This window comes from Mustelus asterias, chromosome 10 (assembly GCF_964213995.1).
Source record: "Mustelus asterias chromosome 10, sMusAst1.hap1.1, whole genome shotgun sequence".
Taxonomy (NCBI): domain Eukaryota; kingdom Metazoa; phylum Chordata; class Chondrichthyes; order Carcharhiniformes; family Triakidae; genus Mustelus; species Mustelus asterias.
Window position 1 is genome coordinate 85,956,794 of NC_135810.1, and position 15,911 is coordinate 85,972,704.

The following is a 15,911-nucleotide window of genomic DNA, read 5'->3' on the forward strand; positions in this document are numbered from 1 at the left end:
TGTAGCCCAATCCATCACGCAAGCCAGCCTCCCATCCATTGACTCGGTCTACACTTCACGCTGCCTCGGTAAAGCAGCCAGCATAATTAAGGATCCCACGCACCCCGGACATTCTCTCTTCCATCGGAAAAAAGATACAAAAGTCTGAGGTCACGTACCAACCGACTTAAGAACAGTTTCTTCCCTGCTGCTGTCAGACTTTTGAATGGACTTACCTTGCATTAAGTTGATCTTTCTCTACACGCTAGCTATGACTAACACTACATTCTGCACTCTCTCGTTACCTTCTCTACGAACGGTATGTTTTGTCTGTATAGCACGCAAGAAACAATACTTTTCACTGTATGTTAATACATGTGACAATAATAAATCAAGTCAAATCATAAGTTCATTGAATTTATTTTTAATTATCTCATAAATTACTTCATTCTTTACATCTTTACTATTTAAATAATTTTGAATTGCAACTTCACACCATTGTTAATAGGTGAATATTTTCACTTTATAACCAATGAAAAATACCACAAATACAGAGGAGTGATCTGTATATAAAACTACAGTGGCACCAGTAGACATGAAATATCACTACATTAACTAACTGAAAATTAGGTGAACTTTCATCAAGGCCCATCTGATTATCAACTGATTTTTGAAATTTGATGCTTTGCAATAGGGTTCCTCTTACAATAAAAATAAAGACTACAGATATAGGTATATAAAATAGTCAATGTACAGCTCTCTGAAAATATACTCAAATGCAAAGGATTACTACATCTATGTATAGCTGATTTAAAAAAGTGTAAATCAAATAGGTGACACTCACAATTTTCGCTGCTACGTGACAGAAGACTAATATCTGATGCACAACACTATAGGAACACACGGCAAATAAGCTGAAGTCATGTAATGGTGACAAGGGAGATTTCAGAATACATTTTATATCCTTTTTGGGAGTAATGAAGGAAGTGTTAGTCATAGTTAGTCATGGGATACTTAAAAAAAGGACTGAAAACTCTAGATGTGACCAGCTGAAGAGCTGTCACATGTAGAAAGCAATTTTTGCCATTTCCCCCAAATGACTTCCACAGTTTGTCTTCAGAACAAAACCAAGACCTTTACTAATGCCATTAAGTGAATTTTTAGTGAAAATGTTGACCAATTTTCTTGATGTTCACACTTGTACACTTCAAGCAGGAGTCACTGCAATCTAAAACATTAGTACTCCAGAGACACAAGAGCTTGTTATAACTGCTCTTCTTGTCAACCTGAAGACAAGCTAATCCAGCAGGTAACATTGCTGTAATCTGGAACCTTCCTGGTCTTTTAGAGTTTAGTACCATATCATGCAGTGTATTTTCTTACTGAGTCATCTGGGGAGTTGGGTTCACCTTTTTTAAAGTAATCTTAGCTAAACAAGATACAACAAAAGATAACATTTGCAAGTGAAAAATGGAGTCTGAGGGTTACTGAGGTATACTAAAATATAAAACAATATTCTGTTTTTGTCCAGTTCTTAAGCCTAGTCTTCCAATGGAGACAACATGCGTAATATTACTTTAAAAACTAGAAGGTTTTCCAGTGGATGACTGTGGTTAATTAGTGAATGAAGGATGAGGTTATGTCTGGTTTGCTGAATATTTGCCTGATATTCACTCCACACACCCTACAACAATACAGGAGTGCTGATCGTGAATATCAGGGGGTTGAAGACCTTCAATAAAGTGGCCAAATTGAAAGCAGATTATATATATTTTCTATATGTAGCTATCCTAATGTATTTTCTATGGTCTTCATGATTTTATTTGCTGCTCATGCATTTTTAGAGCAAAGGATTATAAAGGAATTCCAATGCAATACTTTAATGCAAACATTGCAGACTCATTAAGATCGAGAGTCTCACCATCAGCAACCCTTGTCAAAATAAAGCCTTTAAAAAGGAATATTCCTCCAATCTCTCCAATGGCATGATTCCCAAATATCTGACTGAAAAATATAATCTTCATATCAAATTCCCAAAAAAGTGAAATGGCAATTTTGTGCAAAATAGGAAAGCATAGACTTTGACAGGTCAGATTGTGGTTGGTTGTATGATTGCAACACTTCCTTTTGAACACTTGGAAGAGCACATTCTACCACCTTATTGTTAATGATTCATTAAGAATGGCACATAGCTCATCCTTATTCATTTTGCAACATTTTGCTTAAATGAAAAGATTATTAGTGAAAAAGCTAGCAAGGAGAAACTACTGTCCAACAGCACAAGTCCTTGGAATTGGCATACCCTGAGTTCAACAGATAAATTCATGAACTGTTCTAGGTTACTGATTACTTTTGATTCAATTTCTTCTCAGTACTGAGGGTCAGTATGTCCTCCAGGCAGTAGCCTGCTCTCCCATCAATAAATATACGCTGAAGACTTCAACAAAAATGTGATTAAATAAGATCAAAAGTTGAATCACATATTTTGTAATGGTTTTGAGTTTCTCAATGATATAGATAGAACTCCCTAAAAATAGGAAAAGTAGAACTGATTATCCATCAGTAAATAAAACATCTGTCACCGACATTAGATTTGGAATACAAAATACAAGATCAATCTTTTCATTTGCTCACTTCTACTTTTAGACCACTCAAGATGATAACTGACAGCCTTTACTTCTATGAATTTTTAATGCAAAATTTATCTTACAGCATGAGATGGTATTTGTGATATATTTGAAGACTGAAAATGCAGGACATTGAAGCAGTAACTGCTAAAATGACAGGGGAAGAGAACAGCACTGAAAATGACTATGGAAACTTCATAACAATAGGAGATATTCATACACAAAACGATCAAAGAATTAGCTAGTACCTAATGGCCAATAACGTTATCAATTTAAATAAGGTTTTAAACTGATGTTTCCATTTAGTAGCTAGCATCATTAAAACTGCAGGGATAATCTCATTTAAAACATTTGACAGAACAAAACTGTGAATTCACAGGTTGTTACACTGAAATTTAACAAACATAATGCAGTAGTAGTTAGTTATCTATTTAATTGAAAAAAATATGTTTGAGATGTTGCAATATCTATAAATGTTTTGATGTTTTTTTAATAAGAAATGTACAGACCCAAAAACAAAATTAAAACATCTAGTTTTGGTGATACCAGCTCCCAATTCCTGACCAAAAAGAATGGACAAAATACAATTTCTGAAAACAGGCATTTTTCTTTTTACAAAGTATGAAATGTTCTACATTGATGATTTGTGTTACAACATTTCTGTTGTAACTCACCGATTTTTAAAGTTTAAATTTTTTTTTGTTTATTATTAGTGTCACAAGTAGGCTTACATTAACACTGCAATGAAGTTACTGTAAAAATCCCCTAGTCGCCACACTCCAGCGCTTGTTTGGGTACACAGAGAATTTAGCATGGCCAATGCACCTAACCAGCATGTCTTTCGCACTGTGGGAGGAAAACAGAGCACCCGGAGGAAATCCACACAGATATGGGAAGAATGTGCAGACTCTGCACAGTGACCCAAGCCAGGAATTGAACCCAGGCCCATGGCACTGAGACAGCAGTGCTGACCACTGTGCCACCGTAACTGACATGAAACACAAGAAAATGTTGGAAGGGCAATTATTGCTGAAACAAAGAACTAGTAAGAAAAGTCACCATAGTTCCAGATGACCATAGGCTGCTCTCCCCTTTGAGGGGGAGAGCTGACTGGTGAGTGACAAATAACTATTTTATTGAGAAACACTAGCTGGAGTGCCCAAAACAAAGAGCAAAGCAAAAATCCAACTTTAAATAAAACAAGCTCTTCAGTACAAACTGATAGACTATCAGAAAATTGCTATGTTAGTTCCATAGCAAATAACAGGAGCATAGCTTAAACTGGGTTATATATTTTCTCTCATCTGACTATTTTGTTATAGTTGCTGAATAGTTAAGAAACGGATTTGAAGTACTTAAGCTTCACAGTAAAATAAAGGAGATAATCCTCAAATTGACATTTTAAGTCTGATATTTTTACCAGAGCGAATTTTTAAGATGTTAAAACTTTTCTAAATACACTTGGAGGAGACCAACCAAGGAGGTGTCTTCCAAATTTAATTCTAGAAATGCAGGCAGTTTGCAATGCAAGTTTTAATGCCCTCACACAGATGGAGATTAACAGGATAATTGCTTCAGGTAGCTCATTGGCATTTCATTCCAAATGTTTGAACCGGAACAGGAGAAATGACAAATGGTAAACACCCCAGAATTTTGCAGGAAATTTTCTATTCTGGAAAACCTTAAGGTGCGCCTAATGTTCACTAGAAACTGTTCATTTGTTCACATATAACTTTTATACCAATCACATACATCGGTATCCCTAAATATTTCAAGCAACAGTCAATGACTTGATAGCAGTCCTCCCAAAAGACAATGTAAATGAGATTCTCCGAACAGCTCACACATTTCCAAATTTAAAAAGGACATTTTAAAGTTTATGAATGGCAATTAGGTACTAAAATCTTACTTGCTAAAATCTAGTTCTCTAAATATAATGGAGCAACTTATACACTGAACTTTATAGCAAGTTGCTGTGAAATCAACTTTCCCTTTAAATAATGTCCGCACCAGATAAACGCATACCCAATCCACATCTAGAACTGTGATGTTTCAAACATGCATTCCCATTCAGTCCCATTGTCTGAAATTCTTGATCCAAGAGGGCTATTTGAAGCAGTGAGCTATCACATGCTTATATTATTGACAAGACCAGGACGTGTATCTAGCCTAGCAGGATGGGATGAATGTCTCCTCCCTCTGCTGGTTCCACATGAAATGAATCTATAGCCTCAGTTCAATTCCTACTGGTGCCAAATTATCAGCATCAATTGCCAATTTTAAGTATGACTGGTACCCAAAAAAAATACTGGCACATTGTCAGTGCTCATTAATTTGGATTAAAGTACACTGTTGGAGCAGAGCATAGAGATTGAAATCCATTCCATGCCAGACTTTGAAGTGCTTGATGCTGGCATTATGTACAAAATATATAATGTTTGGATCATCAAAATCCTCACCTTGGTGATCACTAAGATTCATCAATATGGTATTTTAGATTGATCCATTACCCAAACCTATGTAAACTATTACTCAACTATTCAGTTAATAATCCACAATATATTAAATAAAGAGCAAATTCAAAAATTTCACACAGGGACTGCAGTAAATTTCAGAAGACAGGAAGTCACTTTTGTGTAATATATGTTTTGTTTAACATATTCAGGTTGTGCCTATACTAAATTTCTGCACACATAAATGGGTTGTAGTAGAAATCATTTACCAATTAGCTATGTTAACCACAGTTCACAGGTTACACGTTTATCAGGATTGAACTATCCTATGATTGTTAAAACAAAACTTGAGGTTTCAATTATGCTAATACAAATATCAAAGTAATTGTGCAAGCTAGTCATTTAAAAAATAAGACTTTAAAGAATATTAAATTGATCCAACCAAGTTTGCAACTACAATAGAACCTCAATTATCCATGCTCCCTTTATCTGCAAGGAGAAGCATGTGCAAATTCTCAGTTGCATATGCCTACACAGGTCCTGTCAGATGATCTGTCGGTTTAAATGTAGCAGTTGGGACCTGCTGGTCAAAATGCCCAATGATGTAAATGCCCAATGATGTAGCAACCCCCAGCTACTGGAGCTGCATGCTCACCTCCAACAATCCTGTCAACAGTCTCTACAGCACTGATTTAGCAGACTTTAAAGAGTCTACCTGAACACTGGCAAGTCACGTAGTTAAACAGTCAGGTTGTTTGAATTTGCAATTTGGTAGTAGCACTTTTTAAAATAAATTTACTTCATTCTTAAAGTTACAAAGCTAATGCTCAGAATGGACTGGGCAAACTTAAATCCATTTGTTGCTTGCTCCAAAAAAAAAACAAATTCAAAAGCCAATTGAATCCAATTCAAGGTTCCCACAAGGGAGACCGGCAAGATCCAAGCTGACAAGATGAGGCATTGCACCCCATCTTGGGCTTGATCTGACACTTGATCTTAGCCAAAAGGGCTGCCAATTGAACTGTGTCTGATAACATATTGCATTCAACACTTAATCTTGTTGCCCAGAAAACAATTATAATTGGAAGCAAATCTTGGGTCTTTTGTTTACTTGCAAGCTAGCAGATAGCATGAATTGCCAGCAAGCTAAATGTGTGCTTCTGGAGAGACTGAGGTAGGTTGATAAAGTAAATGCTGCTGGAGAGATGGTAGGGAGGGGTACAGCATTCAAAGCACACGGCAGCATTCAGTACTGTAATTTTGGAGTTTTGATTATCTATTAATTTTCCAGGGAGAAGGACAATTGGATAATTGTGGTTCCAATTTATCGGATAGTTTCAAAAGGGAAATAAGTAAAATACAATTTATCTTCTACAGAGCATGTAATAATCAATCACAAAATAAAGATAAACTTACGGTCCAAAACTTGATGAAATATTGTAGCACAGTTGCCGCAATGAACAAACAGTATAACAAAGAATATGCCAAAAACAGCATAAAAAATTTGTAGTTTGAAAATCCCACACAGTTATTCACCCTAAAAGGAAAAAATTGCAGGTTGTTAGGCAAAAATGTAGATTAGGCAACACTAATTTACTATAAAATATCACAATAGTAAATCATAAACTTATGATTCATATTTTAATCTTTGAACATAAACGGACGATTAGATTTGAACAAAATATACATGAGTGACATGAAAACACTTAAGCACAGATTATAGCCTGATGGGCATCCGCGAAGACACCAAAGGATGATGGTTAAAAAGGCGGACTCTGCATTGACATATGAATTGTGGTCTACAGCAAGGAGCAGGATGCGCAAACATGCAGTTAGCACAGGGGCCGATTGGACAGTGGCTGTTGCTATGCTTTGAACAGACAGAGATTGAACATAGACTCCTGTGTCATGCTCCTGAGAAAATATGACCCCCTGAGAGAGACATGACTCCTTGAGCATTCATGATCCAAAGGACAGTGACTGATTAGAGCCTGTCTTGTGAATACGTGACTGGAAGCATGCTAAGTACCAGCAAGATCTGTATGAGAGAGAGTCAAAATAACATTGGGAGCGACAACCTGCAGGACAAACCATCGCAACAAGACCCGGAGTCTGGGACTCAGAAGACATCAGAACCCATTGGAGGGAAACTGATCACCTTGCCATGCCATGGGTTGTACCTAAGTCCAAGCTGTGAGCTATTTGTATAGTGAAGTTCGAATATTTTTGTGAAGCTTTTGATATATTTTAGATGTTTCTTTTAAATCACAAAGTAAGTCAGAGGTTCAATACCTTGTGTAATGAAGCGAATCAGATTTTTATACTTTGTGCATAATGAAGACAGACACATGTTGAATACTTTGTGAAGTTTTGATACCTTGTGTACCAGAGTTTTTGATACTTTTCTGGTAATTTGGTAGAATACAATGTAGGAGATTGAAGTACAGTAATTCAAGAATTCTGAATGTCTTTGTCTACAGTGTGAGTGGACTCGAGCTCGAGGAGCACCAAGGTATTTACAAAAATAATGTATTTCACCTTAATTTGTTTCCCCAGTTTATGCCAGATCTTTATTCAAGCCTTTTATAATTATTTAGTTTATTCCCGTTACATTTATATAGTCTGATAAATATAGACATGGCAGGGCACCTCAATCTAGTTTGATGCACATCTTGGTCCATGTGGGAACCTCATGGACAACCACATATGGGCGCGTGTCGTCAGTTAGAGGACCTCGAGTTCCAGATTACAGAGCTTGAACGGCAAAGTCAATGTTGTGCATTCAAAAGGCTGACAGTTGCAAGGACAGTAAGTTTCTAAAGGTAGTCACCTGGAGCTTATGGGTTTACAGGTGGACGGGGAGTGGGTGACAAACTCAGTCAAGCAGGACCAGGTAGGCAATGAAGAATATCTCCGATTGCATATTGCGCTTCAACCAGTATTCAGATCTGGATAATGGTGAAGGTGATAGTTCTTCTGGGGAGGACAGACAGAGCCAAGTCTGTGGCACCACAGGAAGCTCAGCTGTACAGGGGGACATAGAGAAAGCAATAGCAATTGGGGATTTTATTCGGAGAGCAGACAGGCATTTCTACAGCCACAGACGTGATTCCAGGATGGTTGTTTCCCTGGAACCAAGATCAAGGATATCACCGATCAGCTGTACAGCAGTAAGAGAAGGGTAGGGAAGAGGAATAGCTGCAATGATTAAGGAAATATTACAGTGCTAGAGGATGTCCTAATGGGATTAAAGATCGAATCTATTTGGTTAGAGTTAAGAAACAATAGAAGTATCATTACACTGCTGCATGTATTCTCTAAACACCAACTACTCATAAAAATATAGAAGAGTAAATCTGCAAGGAAATTTCAGAGAGGTGCAAAACAGTAGTAACATAAAATTAAATAGTGGGTGATTTTACTTATCCTAATATAGACTGGAATAGTAATAGTGTAAAGGGCAAAGAGGGGGAAGAATTTCTGGTGTGTTCAGGAACGTTTTCTTGACCAGTATGGTCCCAGCCCAAGGAAGGAGGCATTCTGAATCGAGTCCTTAGGAATGATGTGGGAAAATGGATTAAGTGTTATATGAGAAATTTTTGGAAAAGAACATGAAGCAATCTAAACTGAAACTCTAGATTGCCCCATTTTCATTGGGGCAAGAACAAATTTGTCCCAGACAAAACTATAAAGTAACAATGGGTTGTATTTAAAGAGGAGATAATTTGGGTACAGCCATGAAGTGTAAAGGTGGAGCAAGGATGACAAGAGCAATAGAGAGCAAAATGAAGCAGAAAGAGAAGTATATAACACGTCAGTTTGATGATGCATGCAAGAACAAGGCTGAAATTCAGAGGGGAATAAGGAAATAAGTGAGGCGTAGCAAGGGTAAAAGAGACTGGCAGCTAACATAAAAAGGAATCCAAAAGTCTTCTATAACCACATAAACAAGTGAAAAAGGAATAGGATCAGCGAAGCTGATTAGGGATCAAAATTGGAATCTATGCATGGCTTAAGTACTAAAATGAGATTTTGCATCTTGCTGACAAAGTCAAAGAGCAGAGTCCACTTGCCAACAAATCAACACTCTCTTTACATGTAATATAAATTGTTCCAAGCACTATTGGCATTTATCAGTTATCTTGAAGAGAGCAATATGATAGCACATCCCTTTTTCAGCAATAGAATGGGCTAAAATTAAGAGATACTAGAAAGGCTAGTTGATAAGTTGATTGTTTAAAGTTGATAAGATGGATCCATCCAAGCATGCTGAGGAACTAAGTGAGGGAATTGCAGAGGTACTGGTCATAACCTTTTAAGCCTTCTTCGACCCAGGGTGGTGTCAGAGAATTGGAGGATTTAAAATGTTACACTCTTGTTCAGAAAACTATGTAAAGATAAACTCAGCAACCATGTACCATTCACTTTAATCTTGATGGAGCAAAAGCCCTTCGAGATAATAATAAATAGTCATTTGGACTGTATAGATCAACTGAGGAAAGCCAGCACAAATTTGTTAAAGACAAATCATGCTTAACTAACCTGATTGAGTCCTTGATGAGGTAACAAAGAGGGCTGATGAGGGTATTGCTGTGTAATGAGGATAATCGGTGTACAAGGACTTTCAAAATTCATTTGTTAAAGTGCCAAGTGATAGACTTGCCAAAAAGTTGACAAGAATAAAAAAAGAGAATAAAAGGGAGAGTGGCAACATTGACAAAGCTGAATGAGTGACAGGAAACAGTAGTGGTGAATGTTTGTTGTTCAGACCAGAGGAAGGTATACAGTGGGGTTCCCAGCAATTGGTACTGGGACCACTGCTTTTTTTGATTATATATTGATGACTTAGACTTGAGTGTGCATGGCACAATTACAAAATTTGCAGATGACAGAAAAACCTGGTTGATGAGGATAGTGGAAGACCTCAAAAGGACAAAGGCAGGTGGAATGTGTTGGCATATGGCAGATGAAATTTAACACAAGTGCGAAGTGGTACATTTTAGTAGGAAGAAAAGGCTATAGAATGTAAATGATTCAAGTCTAAAGATGGTGCAGGAGAAAAGGAACATGTGGATATATATGCACAAGTTGAAGATAGCAGGGCATGTTGAGAAATTATAGTAGTAGCATAAAAGTATCCTGAATATCTCCTTCTAAGTGCATGAGCAAGGTTAAGGGAAAATCTCCCCCAAATTTCTGCTCCTTTCTCGAGGTGAGGAACTAAGTTTTTGCATCCTTAATGTCATATAGAAGAACAAAAACTCAGATCAGAAAAATCAATATTGTGTTCCACTACTCCATTGTAATGAGCATTACTCAAAAATGTTACCCTACGGCAGTTTTACATGCAAAAACAGTACAGCCACAACACAACTGTAGTTGTAAAGTTATAAAATTATATTTTCACGAAAATGTAAGCTTCATGGATGACGAAACTACTTTTGTACTGAAAACACCAGTGTTTGATAATTTCTGTAAGAACTGGGAAACTGTGTAGTCTACCCATGTTGCTTAGATATTACATATCTGTTTTTGATAGGTTTTAGCACTTCACACAAAAATAAAGCTGAACAGTTACATGAAATTGTTATATTGAAATTTTTGGCTCCCAATTAAATGCTATATTTTTCTTGGTAATATTAAGTCCCTTTCACTCCCGCCATGTCAAGATTCTTTCTGTGAAAGATTTTTTCACTATAGATTACTTCTGTACTTGTTACTCAAGTATAACTAAAATGTATAGTGTATGACGTAACATACCAAGGACAATGATGATCCATTTTTAATACACACCTGAAAAACACAAAGGTTAACATAAAATTAATCAAGTTTTGTCCACTGAATGTTCAACTAAACTAAACTAGCAAACTGATATACTTGACTTATTCCTCAAGACTGTTTTTGTGAATAGATGGGAGAGTAATATGCACATCAATTCTTTTGAGATGAGGTTTTTTTTTAAGCTTACTTTTCGATGATTTTCAAAATTCATTTCATTATTTTAGCCAGTCCTCAGTTGCATTCAATTCAGATATTATGCTGGTTTTCAGCATTTTCTCCTTTGGAAAGCTGACATTGAGATTTCACACCAACTATTGTTTCTGAAAACCAAGAATGTCAGCAACTTTATGATTCAGTTTACATGCAATTTGCATGTGCTGTTTCAGTTGAAGTGCACTATGTGCCAATATGTAGTATTTGTTAAATGTGATAATTCCAGCAAGTGTGTGATTGGAACAGTCTCTTCCTCTTCATTTCCACTGTTTTTGATTACTACTATGCAAGACAAATAGGAGAAGAAAAATAGCAGTTATATAACGTCCTTCACAATCTCAGGACACACTAAATCATTTCACTGCCAACCTTCTGAACTGTAGTCACTTGTCAAGTAAGGAATATGGCAGGCAAGCTGTGCACAGCAAGTCCCACAAATAGCAATGAAATAAATGACAAGATAATTGTTTTGGATGTTGGTTGAGAGATAAATATTAGCCAGGACACACAAGGAACTCCACACACTTGGAAAAGTACCACGGAATCTTTTGCATTCATCCAAGTGCTGAAGTTCAAGCAAAGCAATTTCAAGTAAGTATATCAGATTCTCATGAAAGTATTCTGATATTTGTCTTGTTTGTGGTTTTAAGTAAATATTTTTGGAGAGGCTGGATTATAGATTGAACATTTTGGTGACAGACTCAGCATATACAGGTACCTACTGAATTTAGCTTCTAACTTGTCATTCTATTCAATTTGATGAGCGTGGCAACTTGGTAGAATATAGACCAGCAACTTTGAATACTACTGGAAGAGGCAGCTGTTATTTATATGGGAAAATGTTCCATATAATGAATGAGTGAATGGTTGATTTGTTCAGACAGTTATGAGATGTATTATCATAAGAACTAGGAGCAGGAGTAGGCCATCTGGCCCCTCGAGCCTGCTCCGCCATTCAATAAGATCATGGCTGATCTTTTCGTGAACTCGGCTCCACTTACCCGCCCGCTCACCATAACCCTCAATTCTTTTACTGTTCAAAAATTTATCTATCCTTGCCTTAAAAACATTCAATGAGATAGCCTCAACTGCTTCACTGGGCAGGGAATTCCACAGATTCACAACCCTTTGTGTGAAGAAGTTCCTCCTCAACTCAGTCCTAAATCTGCTCCCCCTTATTTTGAGGCCATGCCCCATAGTTCTACTTTCACCTGCCAGTGGAAACAACTTCCCTGCTTCTATCTTATCTATTCCCTTCACAATCTTATATGTTTCTAGAAGATCCCCCCCTCATTCTTTTGAATTCCAATGAGTACAGCCCCAGTCTACTCAGTCTCTCCTCATAAGCCAACCCTCTCAACTCCAGAATCAACCTAGTGAATCTCCTCTGCACCCCCTCCAGTGCCAGGAAATCCTTCTCAAGTAAGGAGGCTGTACACAGTACTCCAGGTGTGGCCTCACCAGCACCTTATACAGCTGCAACATTACCTCACTGTTTTTAAACTCCATTCCTCTAGTAATGAAGGACAAAATTACATTTGCCTTAATTACTTGCTGCACCTGCCAAACCAACTCCTTGTGATTCTTGCACAAGGACACCCAGGTCCCTCTGCACAGCAGCATGCTGCAATTTTTTACCATTTAAATAATAGTCCATTTTGCTGTTATTCCTACCAAAATGGATGACCTCACATTTACCAACATTGTACTCCATCTGCCAGACCCTCGCCCACTCAGACTATCTATATCCCATTGCAGACTTTGTGTCCTCTGCACACTTTGCTCTGCCACTCATCTTAGTGCCATCTGCGAATTTTGACACACTACACTTGGTCCCCAACTCCAAATCATCATGATGCCTTTTGCTCAGATCTTGAAATAATTTTGAATGCATCGGTGGTTGATTTCCTCCCAGGTAGTTAGTCAGAGGGCATTAAGGGTACAAAGATATTATGAGGCGCTATGGTAATATTTTGCTAAATAATTGAGTGATCATGTTTTGAGGATCAATTTTATCCAATTATTGCAAACATAGTATTTGTACTAAGTAATGTTCATTTATTTTTCTAATGTTTAGTAAATTTGGCAATTTACTTACATCCTGAAGAGTACACCCGAGTGAGAGACTAAGGGCAAACGTTGGGAATTGGTTCGCACGGTAAGTTCTGGCAAGCTTTTTGCGTAGAGGTTAGAGGTCAGAGCTTTACAGCACGGAAACAGGCCCTTTGGCCCAACTTATCCATGCCACCCATTTTTACTACTAAGCTAGTCCAAATTGCCCGCATTTGGCCCATATCCCTCTATACCCATTTTGCCCATGTAACTGTCTAAATTTTAAAAGACAATATTGTACCTGCCTCTACTACTGCCTTTGGCAGCTCGTTCCAGACACTCACCACCCTCAGTGAAAAAATTGCCCCTCTGGACACTTTTGTATCTCTCCCCTCTCACCTTAAACCTATGCCATCTAGTTTTAGACTCCCCTACCTTTGGAAAAAGATGTTGACCTATGTCCCTCATTATTTTCTAGAACTCTATAAGATCACCCCTAAGCCTCCTACACTCTTGGGGAAAAAAGTCCCAGTATATCCTTATAACTTGAACCATCAAGTCCCGGTAGCATCCCAGCAAATCTTTTCTGCACTTTCTAGTTAATAATATCCTTTCTATAATAGGGTGACCAGAATTGTACACAGTATTCCAAGTGTGGCCTTATCAATGTCTTGCACAACTTCAACAAGATGTACCAACTCCTGCATTCAATGTTCTGACCAATGAAACCAAGCATGCCGAATGCCTTCTTCACCACCCTGCCCACCTGTGACTCCACTTTCAAGGAACTATGAACCTGTACCTCTAGATCTCTTTGTTCTGTAACTCTCCCCAACGTCCTACCATTAACTGAATAGCTCCTGCCCCAATTCGATCTACCAAAATGCACCACCACACATTTATCTAAATTAAACTCCATCTGCCATTCATTGACCCACTGGCCCAATTGATCAAGATCCTGTTGCAATCCTAGATAACCTTCTTCACTGTCCACTATGCCACCAATCTTGGTGTCATCTGCAAACGTACTAACCATACCCCATAAATTCTCATCCAAATTAATATAAATAACAAATAACAGTGGACCCAGCACCATTCCCTGAGGCACACCGCTGGTCACAGGCCTCCAGATTGAAAAACAACTCTCCACAAACACCCTCTGTCTTCTGTCATCAAGCAAATTTTGTATCCAATTGCTAGATCACCCTGGATCCCATGAAATTTAACCTTATGCAACAACCTACTATGCGGTACCTTGTCAAAGGCCTTGCTAAAGTCCATGTAGACAACATTGATTGCACAGCCCTCATCTACCTTCAAAAAACTCATTTGTGCGACATGATTTTCCACTCCCAAAGCCATGCTGACTGTCCCTAATCAGTCCTTGCCTCTCTAAATGCCTGTAGATCCTGTCTCAGAATACCTTCCAACAACTTGCCCACCACAGATGTGAGAATCACCAGCCTGTAGTTCCCAGGCTTTTCCCTGCTGCTCTTCTTAAACAAAGACTTAACATTTGCCACCCTCCAATCTTCAGGCACCTCACCTGTGGTTGTCAATGATTCAAATATCTCTGCAAGGGGACCTGCAAATTGCTCCCTGGCCTCCCACAACACCCTGGGATACACTTCATCAGGTCCCAGGGATTTATCTACCTTGATGCGCTTTAAGACTGCCAGCACCTCCTTCTCTGTGTTATGTACACTCCTCAAGACATCACTATTTATTTTCCAAGTTCCCTAACATCCATACCTTTCTCAACAGTAAATACCGATGAGAAATATTCATTTAGGATCTCACACATTTCTTGTGAATCCACACACGTGGATGACCTTGTTGATCCTCAAGAGGCCCTACTCTCTCCCTAGTTACTCTTTTGCCCTTTATGTATTTGTAGAAGCTCTTTCGATTCTCCTTTGCCTTATCTGCCAAAGCAATCTCATGTCCCCTTTTTGCCCTCCTGATTTCTCTCTTAACTCTACTCTGACAACCTCTATACTCTTCTAGGGATCTGCTTGATGTCATCTGCCTATGTAATATGCCTCCTCCTCCTTTTTGATTGGGCCTCAATATCCTGAGTCATCCAGGGTTCCCTTCTTCTACCAGCCTTGCCCTTCACTCTAAAAGGAATGTGCTCACCTGAACCTTGGTTAACTCACTTTTTGAAAGCCTCCCACTTACCAGACATCCCTTTGCTTGCCAACAGACTCCCCCAGTCAACTTTTGAAAGTTGATTTTAGATTAAATTTAGATTAAGAGTCAGGCTCTGAAACAGAACTTTCAGACTTCAAACAGGGCACTGGCCATTACCTGTTAATCAGCTGAAAGTGGTGACCTTCAATATGTGTTAATTACTGCAGCAGGTAGCTGAGCCAGTTAGTGACTCATCAGTTGTTCTATATAAACAAACAGGTTTTCAAATCATAAATAAAAGCAAAATACTGCAGACACTGGAAATCTGAAATAAAGAGCTTAAAGAGTCATACGGACATGAAACATTAATTCTGTTTCTCTCTTCACAGATGCTGCCAGACCTGCTGAACTTTTACATAATTTTCTGTTTTAATTTTAAGTTTTCAAGGAGCATTGAAGGCCTGTTTATGTGGTTTCAAGGTGCACGGAGGGAAGGCAATGCCTGATTGAGATGTAGACTAAATGTGTAGTTGGGAATTTGGTGCAGAAGGGGAAAGAGGTACTCCTTTTGCTGCCTTTCTTCAGTCTCCAGTAAATGTAGAAGTTACAAATTGATTCCCAGAAACAGAAGGTAACTAGAAACAGCAGTTTGAAGAGCTGGGTGGAGGTTGTG

At 38.1% G+C, this 15,911-nt stretch overlaps 1 protein-coding gene across 2 annotated transcripts in view; it reads right to left on the bottom strand.

The window, feature by feature from the left end:
* The window catches only part of LOC144499744 (palmitoyltransferase ZDHHC20-B-like), a 100,916-nt gene that overhangs the window by 22,386 nt on the left and 62,619 nt on the right, over positions 1–15,911 (bottom strand). For both annotated transcript variants that reach the window (XM_078222126.1, XM_078222125.1), the window contains exons 6-7: positions 10,820–10,852; positions 6,476–6,596 (exon numbers count right to left, since the gene is read on the bottom strand). In XM_078222126.1, coding sequence (XP_078078252.1) covers positions 6,476–6,596; positions 10,820–10,852 — 154 coding nt within the window. The remainder of the gene's footprint in view (positions 1–6,475; positions 6,597–10,819; positions 10,853–15,911) is intronic.